Source organism: Balaenoptera physalus (genome assembly GCF_965194825.1).
Source record: "Balaenoptera physalus genome assembly, chromosome: 8".
In the NCBI taxonomy this organism is placed as follows: domain Eukaryota; kingdom Metazoa; phylum Chordata; class Mammalia; order Artiodactyla; family Balaenopteridae; genus Balaenoptera; species Balaenoptera physalus.
Genome location: NC_138887.1, coordinates 66,781,248 through 66,795,460, shown reverse-complemented (window position 1 = coordinate 66,795,460; position 14,213 = coordinate 66,781,248). Strand labels below are relative to the sequence as shown.

The window sequence follows — 14,213 nt, the reverse complement described above, 5'->3', positions numbered from 1 at the left end:
AAGATCTGAATAGAGACTGAAGCTGCTACACAAGAGACAGTTTATAGTTCAAGCCTGGCCAAGAAAATTGCATACTGAAAACAAAGGAAACAGTACTTACTGGAGAAAAATAACAGAATCCAAAATCTCCAGAATTGAATGGATGATGCAATCCAATGTTACCTAAATACATAGAGCCAAAAAAGGGGAATACATCCTTCAGTAAAAAGAAAATCAGTATAGTCTGAACTCAAGATGTTGGAACTAAGGGATAAAGATTTTAAATGGACCATTTTAACTATCTTCAATAAAGTAAAACAAAACATGTTTTAAATGCATGAACATCTCAGTAGAGAAATAAGAAGTTCTAGTAGAAACAGTAGGAAGAAAACCAAAGAGAAATCCTAGAACTGAAAATTCAGTTCCAGCAATTAAAAAAAATTACTGAATGTACTTAGCCAAATGAACATGACAGAGGAAAGAATTTGTGAACTTGAAAATAGATCAATAGAAATTATTCAAAATGCAGAACATAGAGAAAAAAAGATTGAAAAACAAAGACGATCAAAACCTTAGGGACATGCTAAGTTATATCAAATGGTCAAACATACATTTAATTGGAATACCAGGTGGAGTTGAGAGAGACAGAATGAGGTAGAAAAAATATTTGAAGAAACACTGTCCAAAAATTTGCAGATACAAGATGCTAAATGAACAGCAAACAGAATAAACACAAAGAAAAGTCTAGTGGGGTACCTCATGAGGAAATTGTCTCTTGAAAACTTTAATAGACTTATGACATAAAAGGAACCAATGATCTGATTAACAGCTGACTTCTCACGAGAAACTGGAGACTAGAAGAGAGTTAAACAACACCTTTCAGACACCGAAAGAAAAGAAAAAAATGTCTATCTAGAATTTTATAGCCACCAAAAATACTATTCAAGCATGAATATGAAATTAAAACATTTTCAGATAAAAAGAAAAAAAAGCACTAAGAGAAGTTGTCACCAACAGACATGTAATACAAGAAGTGTTGAAGGAAGTTTTCCAGAGTGAAGGAAAATGATACCAGATGAAAACATCAATCCTCAGAAAGTATGAAAGCATTGGTAATGGAAACTACTTGGGGAAATGCAAAAGATTGTTGTTGTTGTTTTTTTCTTTTTCCACTTAATTTCTTTTCAAACCATATAGCTGTTTAAACCTGAAATTATAACATTCTTTTCTGGAGTTTGTAATGTATGTAAATGTATTACATATAACAACTATAGCATGGTATGTGGAGGGATGTGGACCTATAAGATGGCAAGATTTCTATATATTATGTAAAACAGTACATTGTTAACAGTAAATGGACTGTGAAATATCGAGAAGGTATATTATAATCCATAGAAGAATAATGAAAAATAATACAAAGAACTTTAACTTTTGCCTACAGGAAAATTAAAGTAGGATTCTAAAAAAAGAAAAAATCATATAATTAGAAAAAGCAGGAAAGGAGGAACCAAGGAAAAAAAAAGAAAACATGTAATGGTAGATGTAAACCCAGCCACAGTAAATGTTCCTGGACTAAATACTTACATTAAAAGGTAGAAATTGTCAGAATGGATTAAAAACAAAGCCCATACTTAATAACAAAACACACAGATTGAAAGCAAACGGATTGAAAAGATATGCCATGCAACAGTAAGCATAAGGAGGCTGCAGTGGCTATAATACGAGATAAAATAAGTTTGAAAACAGAATGTATTACCAGAGATAGAGGGATTTCTAATGATGTAAGGATCAATTCAATTGGAAGACATAATGATTATAGATGTATATGTGCCTAGTAATAGAGCTTCAAACTAGATGCAGCAATAATTGACAGAATTCAAGAGGAAATGAAAAACTTCAATGACAGCTGGAGATTTTAACACCAGAGTAACTAATAGAACAAGTCAGATAGAAAATCAGCAAGTACACAGAAGATTGGAACAACTCTTTCAACCATTTTGACTTAATTGATATTTGTAGGACAACATACCTAACAATGGCAGGATATATATTCAAGTGCAGATGGTACATTTATCAGGAGAGACCATATGTTCTGGGCCATTAAACATGTCGTAATGAGTTTAAAACATTGAAATCATACAGAATATATTTTCTGATGTCAATGTAATTAAATTGGAAACCAATATCAATAAAATAGGAAAACCTAAGTTTGGAGATTAAACAACACACATCTAAATAAAGATTGGGTTAATGAAGAAACCACAAAAGAAATTAGAAAATATTTTGAAGTGAATGATAATGAAAACACAACGTATCAAAATTTGTGGGATGCAGCTAAATCAGTGCTTAGAGGGAAGTATCTAGTATTTAGCTTTACCTCTTCTTTTCCAGTCTCTATGCCTTATATTTTCCAATCCATATGCCTCATACAGCATATATATCTGTATGATGGAGATCAATTACAAAAAATTGACCTCCAGCACAATGTAAAATAAAAGTGGCGAGAGTTGCCAACAAACACATGAAAGAATGCTCAACATCACTAATCATTTAGTGATTGCACTGTTGGTGGGAATGTAAATAGATACAGCCACTATGGAGAACAGTATGGAGGTTCCTTAAAAAACTAAAACTAGAACTACCATACGACCCAGCAATCCCACTACTGGGCATATACCCTGAGAAAACCATAATTCAAAAAGAGTCATGTACCACAATGTTCATTGCAGCTCTATTTACAATAGCCAGGACATGGAAGCAACCTAAGTGTCCATCGACAGATGAATGGATAAAGAAGATGTGGCACATATATACAATGGAATATTACTCAGCCATAAAAAGAAACAAAATTGAGTTATTTGTAGTGAGGTGGATGGACCTAGAGTCTGTCATACAGAGTGAAGTAAGTCAGAAAGCGAAAAACAAATACCGTATGCTAACACGTATATATGGAATCTAAGAAAAGAAAAGGTTCCGAAGAACCTAGGGACAGATTAGGAATAAAGACGCAGACATAGAGAATGGACTTGAGGACGTGGGGAGGGGGAAGGGTAAGCTGGGACAAAGTGAGAGAGTGGCATGGACTTATATGTACTACCAAATGTAAGATAGATAGCTAGTGGGAAGCAGCTGCATAGCACGGGGAGATCAGCTCAGTGCTTTGTGACCACCTAGAGGGGTGGGATAGGGAGGGTGGGAGGGAGACGCAAGAGGGAGGAGATGTGGAGATATATGTGTATGTATAGCTGATTCACTTTGTTATGCAGCAGAAACTAACACACCATTGTAAAGCAATTATACTCCAATAGAGATGTTATAAATAAAAATGATTTGAAATCAAAGGTTTTACCTCTCAAGAAAAAAAGGTGGTGAGAGTTGACATCCTCATCTTGTTCCCTCCACCTTCATCTGTCCTGGATAGAAAGCATTTAGCCTTTCACCGTTGAGTATGATGCTAGCTATTTTATAGATGCCTGTAGTCATGTTGAAGAAACTCTCCTCTGTTACTGAATTTTTCTGAATTTTTATCATGAAAGGATAAATTTAGTCACATGACTTTTTCTGAATCTATTTAAACAATCATAACTTTCTTTCCTAAAGAAATATATTAATATGGTGAAATACATTGGTTAACTTCAAAGTAGGATTTTAGGCTGTTAAACCAGTCTTGCATTCCCAAGACAAATACCACTTGGTCATGAATCAGTTTGCTAATATTTTAAGGATTTTTAAAAATTGTGTCCATAAAGTTTAGGAGTCTGTAGTTACATTTTCTGTGGTATCTTTGTTTGGTTTAGGAATCAGAGTAATATTAGTCTCATAAAGCAATTGGGAAACATTCCCTTTTCTTCTACTTTCGGAGAGTCTATGTAGGACTAGTACTATTTGAAGGTTTTTATTAAATGAAATTTAATTAATAAAGAGCTGCTAAAGTTTTCTATTTCTTCTTAGGTCAATTTTTATAATATGAGCTTGTCAGGAATTTGTCTGTTTCATCTGGTTTGGTAAATTTATTGGCATAAGATTATTCATAATATTCCCTTATTATCCTTCTGGTGTTTCAACATTAGATCCGTAGTGTTATCCATGCTCTCATTCTTGATATTGAAAGTATGTATCATCTAGGGGTAAGAGGGGAATAAAGACACAGACCTACTAGAGAATGGGCTTGAGGATATGGGGAGGGGGAAGGATAAGCTGGGACGAAGTGAGAGAGTGTCATGGACATATATACACTACCAAATGTAAAATAGATAGCTAGTGGGAAGCAGCCGCATAGCACAGGGAGATCAGCTCGGTGCTTTGTGACCACCTAGAGGGGTGGGATAGGGAGGGTGGGAGGGAGACGCAGGAGGGAGGGGATATGGGGATATATGTATACATATAGCTGATTCACTTTGGTATAAAGCAGAATCTAACACACCATTGTAAAGCAATTATACTCCAATAAAGATGTTAAAAAAAAAAAGTATTTATCATCTCTGTTTTGTTTTTTCTGTATCAGTGTGGCCTTTCCTATCCTTGTATTCTTTAAGTATCTAAAAATCTTAAGTTTTGCAATTAAAAATAATAACTTGTGGGAAAGAAATTCCGGTGAACTCTCTCCTGATAAATCCATTAGATTGATAGATGTTAGTGTGACCTGTAAATGCACATGTGTAAATAGCTCTCTTGTTCCTTTGAGGGTTAAGATTTGATTTCTGTCTTTGATGTTTTGGTATTTTTGAATGCAATTTGGAAACCCTCTGAATGCTAAGTATCTGAGTGAAAACTCACCACATACTTACTTTTCACTAATTTGAAGTTACAACATTTGCAGGGTTATCTCCACAGCAATTTAACATGCCTCTCGTTTTCTTTTTCAGTTGGAATCCACGGGACTAGGTCTTAGCAGTAGTAGACTAAGAACAACTCTAAACAGAATACAAGAAAGTCTCATTGATCTGGTAAGTAATCAATTCTTTTAGGTTATTTAAAATAGAAATTGGCGATCTAATCAACTACATGTAAGTGTATTTCTATGTGTACATCGAGTTCCTGTGTCCCTAGAACATTAATGGCATGCAGGAAGTAAAATGGAGGTTTCTTATAGTCTGATGGAGAGAGAAAGCTGGTATACACGAAAGAATATGATATTGGCTCTACATACAGTACAAGTTCAAAGAGAAGAAAGGTTTATGTTCAGAATTACTGTCAGAGAATGACTGAAGGAGGAAGTGAGACTTACGCTAGACTTTGAAGAGTAGGCATGGGATCAGTGGGGAAGAGGAGAAAGAATGGCATTCAAGTTAAGGTTCAGAGGCTGAGCAAGGGCCTTGAGGTGGGAGCAAGCCTGGCCCAAATTTTGGCCGATTTTTGTGATGGGGCACCAGTTTATGCCAAAGAGTTGTGTTGCAAAGAGTGTTTAGGACGACTTTATAAATGGCTTTAACACTTGAGAAGTTTAGGTTTAGTTGGCTATGCAGCAGGGGGTCTGGATTCTTAACTGTGTCATGTGATGAAATGCATGTTTTAAAAAGCTGGGTTAGGTAGCAAAACAGGGCTGATCATCTATAGTGTTTAAGCCAACATAAGCAGTTAAAATAAGAAAAAAAGTTTTTCTTATGCTTGGTCACTGTAGCCAGAGACTTTTGTTATTCAGTGCATTTCTCTGCATCTATGAATTTTCCTTTATTCCGTCACTTACCCAAATAAGCAATCACTTTCCTCTTTTCTCATAAGCTCTATAGTATGAGCATACTTCTGTTATTGGAGGTAATTCCCGTCTTCTTGGAACTTGAATCTTATTGGGGCAGAGAGACAGATAAATGTATAAGAGTGTCAGATACTGATCAGTGCCAAGAAGAAGATGAAGCAGAGTGATGGGGCAGTGATCTTTAAGCAGAGATATGAATAAAGTGAGAGAGGCATATGCAGCTATTTCAGGTGAGCACTGTTTACACAGAGGAAATAACCTGTATCCGTCTCATCCATCCCCCTTAAAATTTGGAGATCTTTTTTGCCCAGCACATATTTTTTTAATATATGTTCATAGTCCTAGCACTTACCTTGGCACATAGCATCTGTTCAATAAATGTTTATAGAGTAAATGAATAAACTCGAATCCTTGAGTTTGGTGTCTCCTGGATTAACCTGGCTTGTTTTCTTGTGCACTTAATCCTGATCTTTGTTTTCAGAGTCAAGGCTCCTTGTTTGACACAGCCATCTATTTCTTCTTTTTTCTTTCTTTTTTTTTTTTTGGTCTTTGTTGTGTAAAATCCATCATTGGCTTTCAGTCCCATTGGCAGTTATCTGTTTTGATTTTGCTTCTCCTTGTTTGATACTTAGTATAACCTTGACCTGAAGATCTTGTTTTCCAGATCTTAGTCCACAGCTGAAGTTTTTCTTGTTTCTGGCTGAATGCCTCAAGATAGGTGGGCTGAAATATACCACTAGAATCATTCACTCTAGCATTTCTCTGCCATCTCTGCTAGTTACTAGCTTATGATTGTCAAACCACAGTTCCAGATCTGACCCTTAAGCTGTGGATTTAATGCTGCCATACAGTGTGTAATGAAATAGCATAACCCAGTAAACAATGGGACCAAACTAGCTGTTATTTAAGACAAGCTGTCACCCATCTAACGATAACAATGTATCTGTAGCATCTGTCAGACCAGTTCTTTGTTCATTGGATAAGTTTTTTCCTGAATTGGTGTAATAGTCAATTTTAGAAATGCGTTTTTTTAAAACCAGCTACACACCCCTCCCCAGTAAATTGATAGATGTGCCTGTTTTTTTCTTTGCCACCTTGTCTTTTAAAAATATCTTTTTTTAAAGACCTTATTCTTAGCATCTCTTAAATCAAAGACTGCACTTTGGATCAGAAGACTGTGTGAGCCGTTGTTCCTCTGTCAGTTTGTAAGGAGCACTGACCTTTGACAGAGCCTCTCCACAGTCCCCACTCCTCTGATGGATAAGACTCTACAACAATACAGTAGAAGTTTTTCTGAAAATTTCCAATGTTAAGTTATTACGCATACTGATAAGCATCGTTTTATTATTTTAAAAAATATATTTGTCATTTACTAGACCTTGATCTCAGGTTTTCATAAGCTGGTATATAAATTTTCTTCACTTCATTAATTTGCATCTACATTGGCAGAGAACATTAATTGGTTTCTTGCTATTCAATACATTCTTTGGCTATTAATTTATAGCCTAATCTGGAACCACTGGATGGAGGTAGTATTTTTCCTTATATTTCTCCCATGTGTTAGTTAAAACTTTAATAAGTACTTTTTTTGTAATTTTACTTTCTCCATATATATATCTTCTAAGTTTTGCTTCTCTTTAAGCTGTAAAAGGCAAAATGGAATCATTATGTTCTTTAAAATGCCACCTGAAATTGTTTATCATATAAATTCACTGTAAACTAAGAAAATTTGTTTGACACATCAAATAAAAGTCTAAGAAAAATTGTCTAATAGTGGACAAGCAGGAAAGGAAGCTGGTGTAGGTGGTAATGGTACCAGAAATGTGAATTTTTAGTTATCTACCTGGTGATGCTAAACTGTTTAAGACCTGTGGCCAACTTTGAATCTTTGATAATAAAAATGTATTTTAAATTGATCCAGAAAAGTCCATAAATATTAATTTTCTTTGTGTTAGTTAGTACATTACTGGCAGGAAAGGCTAAAAATATAACTTTCACTGTGAGAGTAAAGATTGATTAAGGTTTCATTTTGTTAAAGTCTTCAAAGAGTTGTATATCCTTTCCTTACTATACTGGTATAAGCTGAAACATGGATCCTGTTTAGGAGCTTTTCCATTTAAGCGTGCAATAAGCACATACCATTTATTTATGTCAGCTTGACATTTTGGGACTTTCTTGCTCTCTTCAAGTGTATTTCCCTAAATGGATCTGTTTTGAAGGTAGACACATTAAAATTTGTTGATGGATTATAAGAGGAGTGTGACACTGAGAAGAGTCAAGGATGGCACCTAACTTCTGGAGAATGGAGGTGCCATTAATGGGGATGGATAAGACTTTTAGGAGGACACATTTGAAGAGGACATCAAGAGTTCAGTTTCACATATGTTAAATGCTCTAGAGGTGAGAGAGGGGTCAGGGCAAGTATATAAATTTTGAGCTGTTGGCATGTGGATGGCATTTAAAACTGTGAGACCGGATGAAATCATGTAGGGAGTAGAATGTAAGTCAGAGAAGTCTCAGGACTGAACCCTGGGGCACTCCAGTGTTTAAAGGTCAGGGGGAATATTCAGAGATGGATATTCAGAGTTGGCTATTGGATTTGGCCATAAGGAGGCCAGTGGGGACCTTGCTTACTCTTTCTTTGGAGTGAAGCAGACAAAAACCTGGTTGGAATGGGCTTGAAAGAGGATAATAGGAGAGGAAGAGAAGATTCTTATCATCATCTCCATCAATGAAACTAACAGAGGGCCTGCTAATGTCAACAGGCATGCCAAGGACTTAAGGTACAAAGAGGGTGAAATTGGTCCGTACCCCGCAAGAACTCACAATGAGGTAGGAGAGTTAGAAAATAACAACTGATAAAGTATGCTGTATGCCACATACAGGTATATGTATATGTATAGGCAATATTAACATAAGTAACATAGTTATTTTTCTTGGGAGACTGAGAAAGTTATAGAAAGGAGGTGAATATGAGTTCATACTTAAAAAATGAGGTAAGAGCCAGGCAGGCAAGGAGAAGAGAGCTGGTAAGACAGGAGTGTCAGTAGGACAGGTGTAGTAAGCAGTCCAGTGTGACTAGACCTTAGGGGTGTAGAGATTATCTTGAAATGAGACTGGAAAGGTAGCTGTTTGTAAAGGAGTAATATCGTGGCAACATGTTTAGGCTCTTTTTCTGTAAGGAAGGGATCGTCAGTTGAGACTTTTAAATTACGGAGTGGTATGATCACATCTCCATTTTAGAAAGATCACCTAGGTATTACTGAAGTAATGACATGAGGAAGAAACAAACGAGAGGTGTCTGTTTAGGCATGATGGAGGTGCAAAGGAAGAGGGGGTGGTCAAGAATGATTCTAAGGTTCTTCACTTGGACAGTCTGGTAGATGGTGATTAAATAGCCCCCCAGAGACTTCCTTGGTGGTCCAGTGGTTAAGATTCCACACTCCCAGTGCAGGGGGCCTGGGTTCGATCCCTGGTCAGGGAACTAGATCCCACATGCCGCAACAAAGATCCCGTGTGCTGCAACTAAGACCTGGCACAGCCAAATAAATAAATAAATCTTAAAAATAATAATAATAAAAAAAGTATTAAATAAATAGCCACCAGAATTAAATTAAATAGCACAGGCACCCAATTGGTACCAAACCATATGTAATTTTGTGATTTGTGTGTTGTTTTTTTTTTTTTTTTGGCAGTAGTGGGGTGATTATTTTCCTTTTTAGTAGAAGGAAATAAATAGTGGAGCTGTGACATTGATTAACTTGCATAGTTCTCTTATCCTGATTCTCCTTAGAGAAAACAGAGTTGTTCCCAAAATAACTTTTAAATGCTAATTGAGTAATTAGAGATTGAAGAGAGACAATACCTTTAGTAGAATATAGGATATAAAAAAGAACTAAACAAGAATAAAACGATTTTCTAACTTGAAAGGTTTTATAATGTATTATTTCCATTTTGCAAAATTTATAAACCTGTTATACTCCCAGAGTCCTATTATGCATTTGATGTCTCTTTTATTTGTAAGGAAAATGTTAGAGATTTGTGATTATGTAATTGATTTAAAAAGTAATCTAGATTTACATTTTGTACACTTTTAGATTTGTTTGTATTCAATTTTTGTGCTGTAATTTTCTTTGAGGATCTTTTAAGGCTCAGCCCACTCTGCTCTTTGGACATCCCTTTCTTTTATTTCCATTTACCATCTTCCTTCAGGTCAGTAATCTATCCCTAGAGATATACAATACAGTTGCTTCTGTTTCAGTTTAGAACTACATTTTAGTCCTGCCTTCTTGGGATTATACCAGAGTTACCTTGATTAAGGTTTAGGTGTGAAATGGTTAATCACACCATAATTTTGGATTTTACCAGCCTGGTCCTGGAGAGGCAGTCTGTTCTTCCTCGTTTACAAGTTCTTGAAGGGCATCTCACTGTTGTCTCTGTGAAATATTTGTCGATTCATAAAGATTCCTTGTGTTGGCCAATTTTAGGTCATGCACAGCTAATAGCATAGGGAGTTGGATCATTTTCACTTAGTATAAAAAGGAAAGTTCTAGTAGTTAGAAAATATAAACGGAGGGAAAAAAGAACTGAAACTAAGTGTAATTAATGTATGCCTGAGAGCATTTTAATTATAGCTCCAGTTTTGTAAAATCACATGGGTTATTGCTATTAGATTTGCTATTTCAGGCTGTGTGTGTATATGTATGTTATATTTTCAGGAAGTTTCAGCTGATCCTACTGCCACGCTCACAGCAGCAGAAGAGAGAAAGGAGAAGGTACCGAGCCCTCACCTCAGTCACCTAGTGGTTTTGACATTTGGGGATACATTGTATGGGTTGGCGGAAAGAGTGGTAGCCACAGAATCCTTGTAAGTTGTTAAAATCAGTTGCTTTGCCATTAAATATTTAAGAAAGATTATAAAAGTAAGCACTGTATTCTAGCTGTATGCATTTCCCACTTCTAAATATTCCTTAAAGTACTCAATATTTCTGAGAAGTATATCCTAAAATAGATTACCAATCAGTTTTTAAAATTGCATGGTTGATTTTCAGGTGTATAAAAGGAAGGAGGGTAATCTTTTAAGTTTCATTCTTTAGCAGCATGATCCTTGCTTTAAGTAAGACTTTAGAAACGCATATTATAGTATAGTACTTTATAGTTTCCCATTGAATTACGATTCTAGAGAAACTGTAGTTACATTGTCAGTTTAGTGTTAAATGTAGTCGACCCTTGACATCAGCAGGAGTGCATCCTGACCTTTATAAATCCCCAAGTTCTTTAATAAAATGAGAGCATATAACTTCTTCCATAAAATATGGTCCAGTATAATTTAAGAGTTTTTGTATATAACAAAAAGTAGTGAAAAACCGTATGACTACCAGCAGTCTTCAGCTGAATGATTCCGATTCATGCACGTGTATGTCTCGTGTATGCATGTGAAGTTCATGTCTGTGTCTCAGCCAAGTTTCACTTTATTTCCTGTTATGAATGTTTGGGTTATTTCTGAAAAGTGTCAGGTGTTAAATCTGTGAATTCATGGGTCTGTTGTGTGTAATTACATGGGAAATCCTTCTAAAAGTACTGTTGTATTCTTTCTTCAATCTTTTGTGCTATCTGTGCTCATATCTTACATGCAAAGCAGCATAACTGTACACCTTGTGGTAACCAGATTAGCTCCTTTGAAGTCATCCTTCTTTCACATCAGCTCACGTTCATTGATAACTCAGCATTAATTTTTGTGTGAATTGTAAATGAGTGTGTCAAGTGGCAATGCAAGGTAGTTCTTTAAAATGGAAAATAATTTTAATTGTTAAACTTTTGCTCAGAGATCTTAAAGATTAGTTACACAAAAAATATTGACAGGCTCTAAATACTGTATTTTGTTTACATGGTGGGTTATTTATTCCATTTAGGGTATTCTTGGCTGAACAGTTTGAGTTCCTTCAGCCACATCTGGATGCTGTGATGCCTGCAGTCAAAAAACCCTTTCTTCAGCAGTTTTATTCTCAGGTCAGACATGTCTTATACATCATTTCAACTGTGAGCAGGATAGGACTGTCACATGTTATTTAGGTTATTTTTTTTTTTTAACTAGTGGTCAGTCTCTCAACCTCAGGAGAGGTGGATTAGAATATTTGTTTATTCATTCATGCATTCCTGTATTAAATAAATACTTATTGAACACCTCATATAACTTTTAGTCTAGTAAGAGAAAGAGCCAATTAAAACTATATTACAATAAAGTATAGTTAAGGGAAAGAAACAGTGGCAGGGTATTTAACCTTGACTGGAGGCAGAGAAGGGGGTATGGTTGGGGGGAGGTTATCTAGAACGGCTGTCTTGAGGAAGTGATGTTTAAACTGGACCAGAAGGCTTCCCTGGTGGCGCAGTGGTTGGGAGTCTGCCTGCCAATGCAGGGGACACGGGTTCGAGCCCTGGTCTGGGAAGATCGCACATGCCGCGGAGCAACTAGGCCCGTGAGCCACAACTACTGAGCCTGCACGTCTGGAGCCTGCGCGTCTGGATCCTGTGCTCCGCAACGGGAGAGGCCGCGACAGTGAGAGGCCCGCGCACCGCGATGAAGGGTGGCCCCCACTCGCCGCAACTGGAGAAAGCCCTCGCACAGAAACGAAGACCCCACACAGCCAAAAATAAATAAATAAATAAATAATTTATTTTAAAAATCTTTAAAAAAAAAAACAAAAACTGGACCAGAGAGAAAGAGGGTGAGAGGAGTATATTTCGACTAAGGTAGTGGCTTATATGAAGACCTACAGATGAGAGAACACGGTGCCTGTGAGCAGCTGAGGAAAATTCAAATTCTCAGAGCGGGGAAGAGGGCCAGTGATGAGAAAGATGGCTGGAGTGATTAAGCAGAAGTCACATGACATACAGTGCTCCCAGCCAGGAGCTGGACTTTGTTCCAAGGGTACTGGGAAGCTATTGGAGGATTTGAAAGAGGTGGTGAGTAGCATGGTGAGGTGTGTGTTTTAGAAAGCACTTTGGGGGAAGTGTGAAGAATGGACCTCAGATGGCAAACCTAGAGGCAGGAGACTGGTTTGAAGACTTTTAGACTAATGTGGGTGAGAGATGACAGGATCTTGAGGTGCAGTGTGGAAGTGGAAATGGAAATGGAGAGAAGTGAAAAAATCTGTGTTTTTTAGTTGAATTGTCAGTGGCCTCAAGTTTGTTGAATATCTCAAAATTATGTTTTGAGTAAGACCCTTGCCCACGAGTTAAGTATTTTCATAATTTAAATCTCCAAGTGTTTAGTGTTTTATTTTCAGATATGATGTGTACTAGAAACAGGAACAAAATATATTTTAGAAATTTGATACTTTTAGAAAATATTTGGTTTCATTTCTGTGAAATTTATTTCAGACCGTCTCCACAGCCAGTGAACTACGCAAACCAATTTACTGGATTGTAGCTGGTAAAGCCATTGATTATGAACAGATGCTGCTCCTAATGGCTAATGTGAAATGGGATGTAAAAGAAATTATGTCACAGCACAACATATATGTAGATGCACTGTTAAAGGCAAGTATTCTGGGAAACATCTCTGTTAAAGATAATTCTACTAAGGGAATTATTCCTGTAATTGCAGTAGCTCCAAAATTGTGAGATTATAGTTTGTACCACATTCTAGCATTCTTGTGATATTAAAGTCCCTGAATTGGACTAGGATTTCTTTCCAAATTTTGTGTTCTTTTAGACCCAAGAATACTTTGTAGATTTTTTGTTTTTGCTCAGTAATATCCCATTTTGAGTTAGAGTCTGATTAGTGTGTCTTAGCTGGCTTCATATTATGTAATCTCAATGGCCATGACTGTAGTGACAAGAGGATATTTCTGTTTAATTAGAAGATATTTCTATAGTTGTGTATATTCATTAGCAAGAGACTACACCCCTGATTATTCTAAGTTTTTTTTCCAGAAATCACAATACTTTTGCAATGTGTCATGCAAACACCTTTGTGTTTAATGACTTAACATTTATAAGTTTTCTGGAAAGAATTGTGGTAATTTTTTTTCATTTATGCATCAAGAGATATTTATAAATCACCTGACATATGCCATGTACTGATCTAGGTGCTGGTAATATAGTTGTGAGTTAAGGAACTTATGTGCCATCAAGGAATTTATATGCCAGCGCAGGGACAGCAATAAAGAGATACATTAATATATAATATGTCAGGTGATGAATAGTCTGGTGAAAAATTAACCAGCAGAAGAGGGATAGAGAGTGGCAGGGTGTGGGTTGGAGAGGAATACCATTTATTTACTTATGGTCAGAGAAGGACTCTGATAAAGTGAGAATTGAGGAGAGGCCTGAGGGAAGTGAGGAAATGAACCGTGTGCACGTCTGAGGTGAGGGAAGAGCATCTGAAAAAATGAAAACAGCTTTCAGAAAAATTTTGCTTTTCATATTTATCAGCGAAAAGAAATTGGCCCTTCTTAGCTCTTGACTTATCTCATTTACACCAACATTCTTACCTGCTTAGTCCAAGGCAGTAAATAATAGGCTGGGACACTTGAGA

General features: G+C 36.4%; 1 protein-coding gene and 1 long non-coding RNA gene across 4 annotated transcripts in view; one reads left to right on the top strand and one right to left on the bottom strand.

Moving 5' to 3' along the window:
* Positions 1-14,213, bottom strand: part of LOC309665606 — a 419,674-nt gene that overhangs the window by 69,217 nt on the left and 336,244 nt on the right. The window lies entirely within an intron of this gene.
* Positions 1-14,213, top strand: part of VPS50 (VPS50 subunit of EARP/GARPII complex) — a 128,016-nt gene that overhangs the window by 106,057 nt on the left and 7,746 nt on the right. For 2 of the 3 annotated variants that reach the window (XM_082471735.1, XM_082471734.1), the window contains 4 exons: positions 4,845-4,925; positions 10,393-10,541; positions 11,587-11,683; positions 13,055-13,213. In XM_082471735.1, coding sequence (XP_082327861.1) covers positions 4,845-4,925; positions 10,393-10,541; positions 11,587-11,683; positions 13,055-13,213 — 486 coding nt within the window. Of the gene's footprint in view, positions 1-4,844; positions 4,926-10,392; positions 10,542-11,586; positions 11,684-13,054; positions 13,214-14,213 lie in introns of those variants that run through there. The other variant, XR_014266392.1, reaches the window with a different exon arrangement.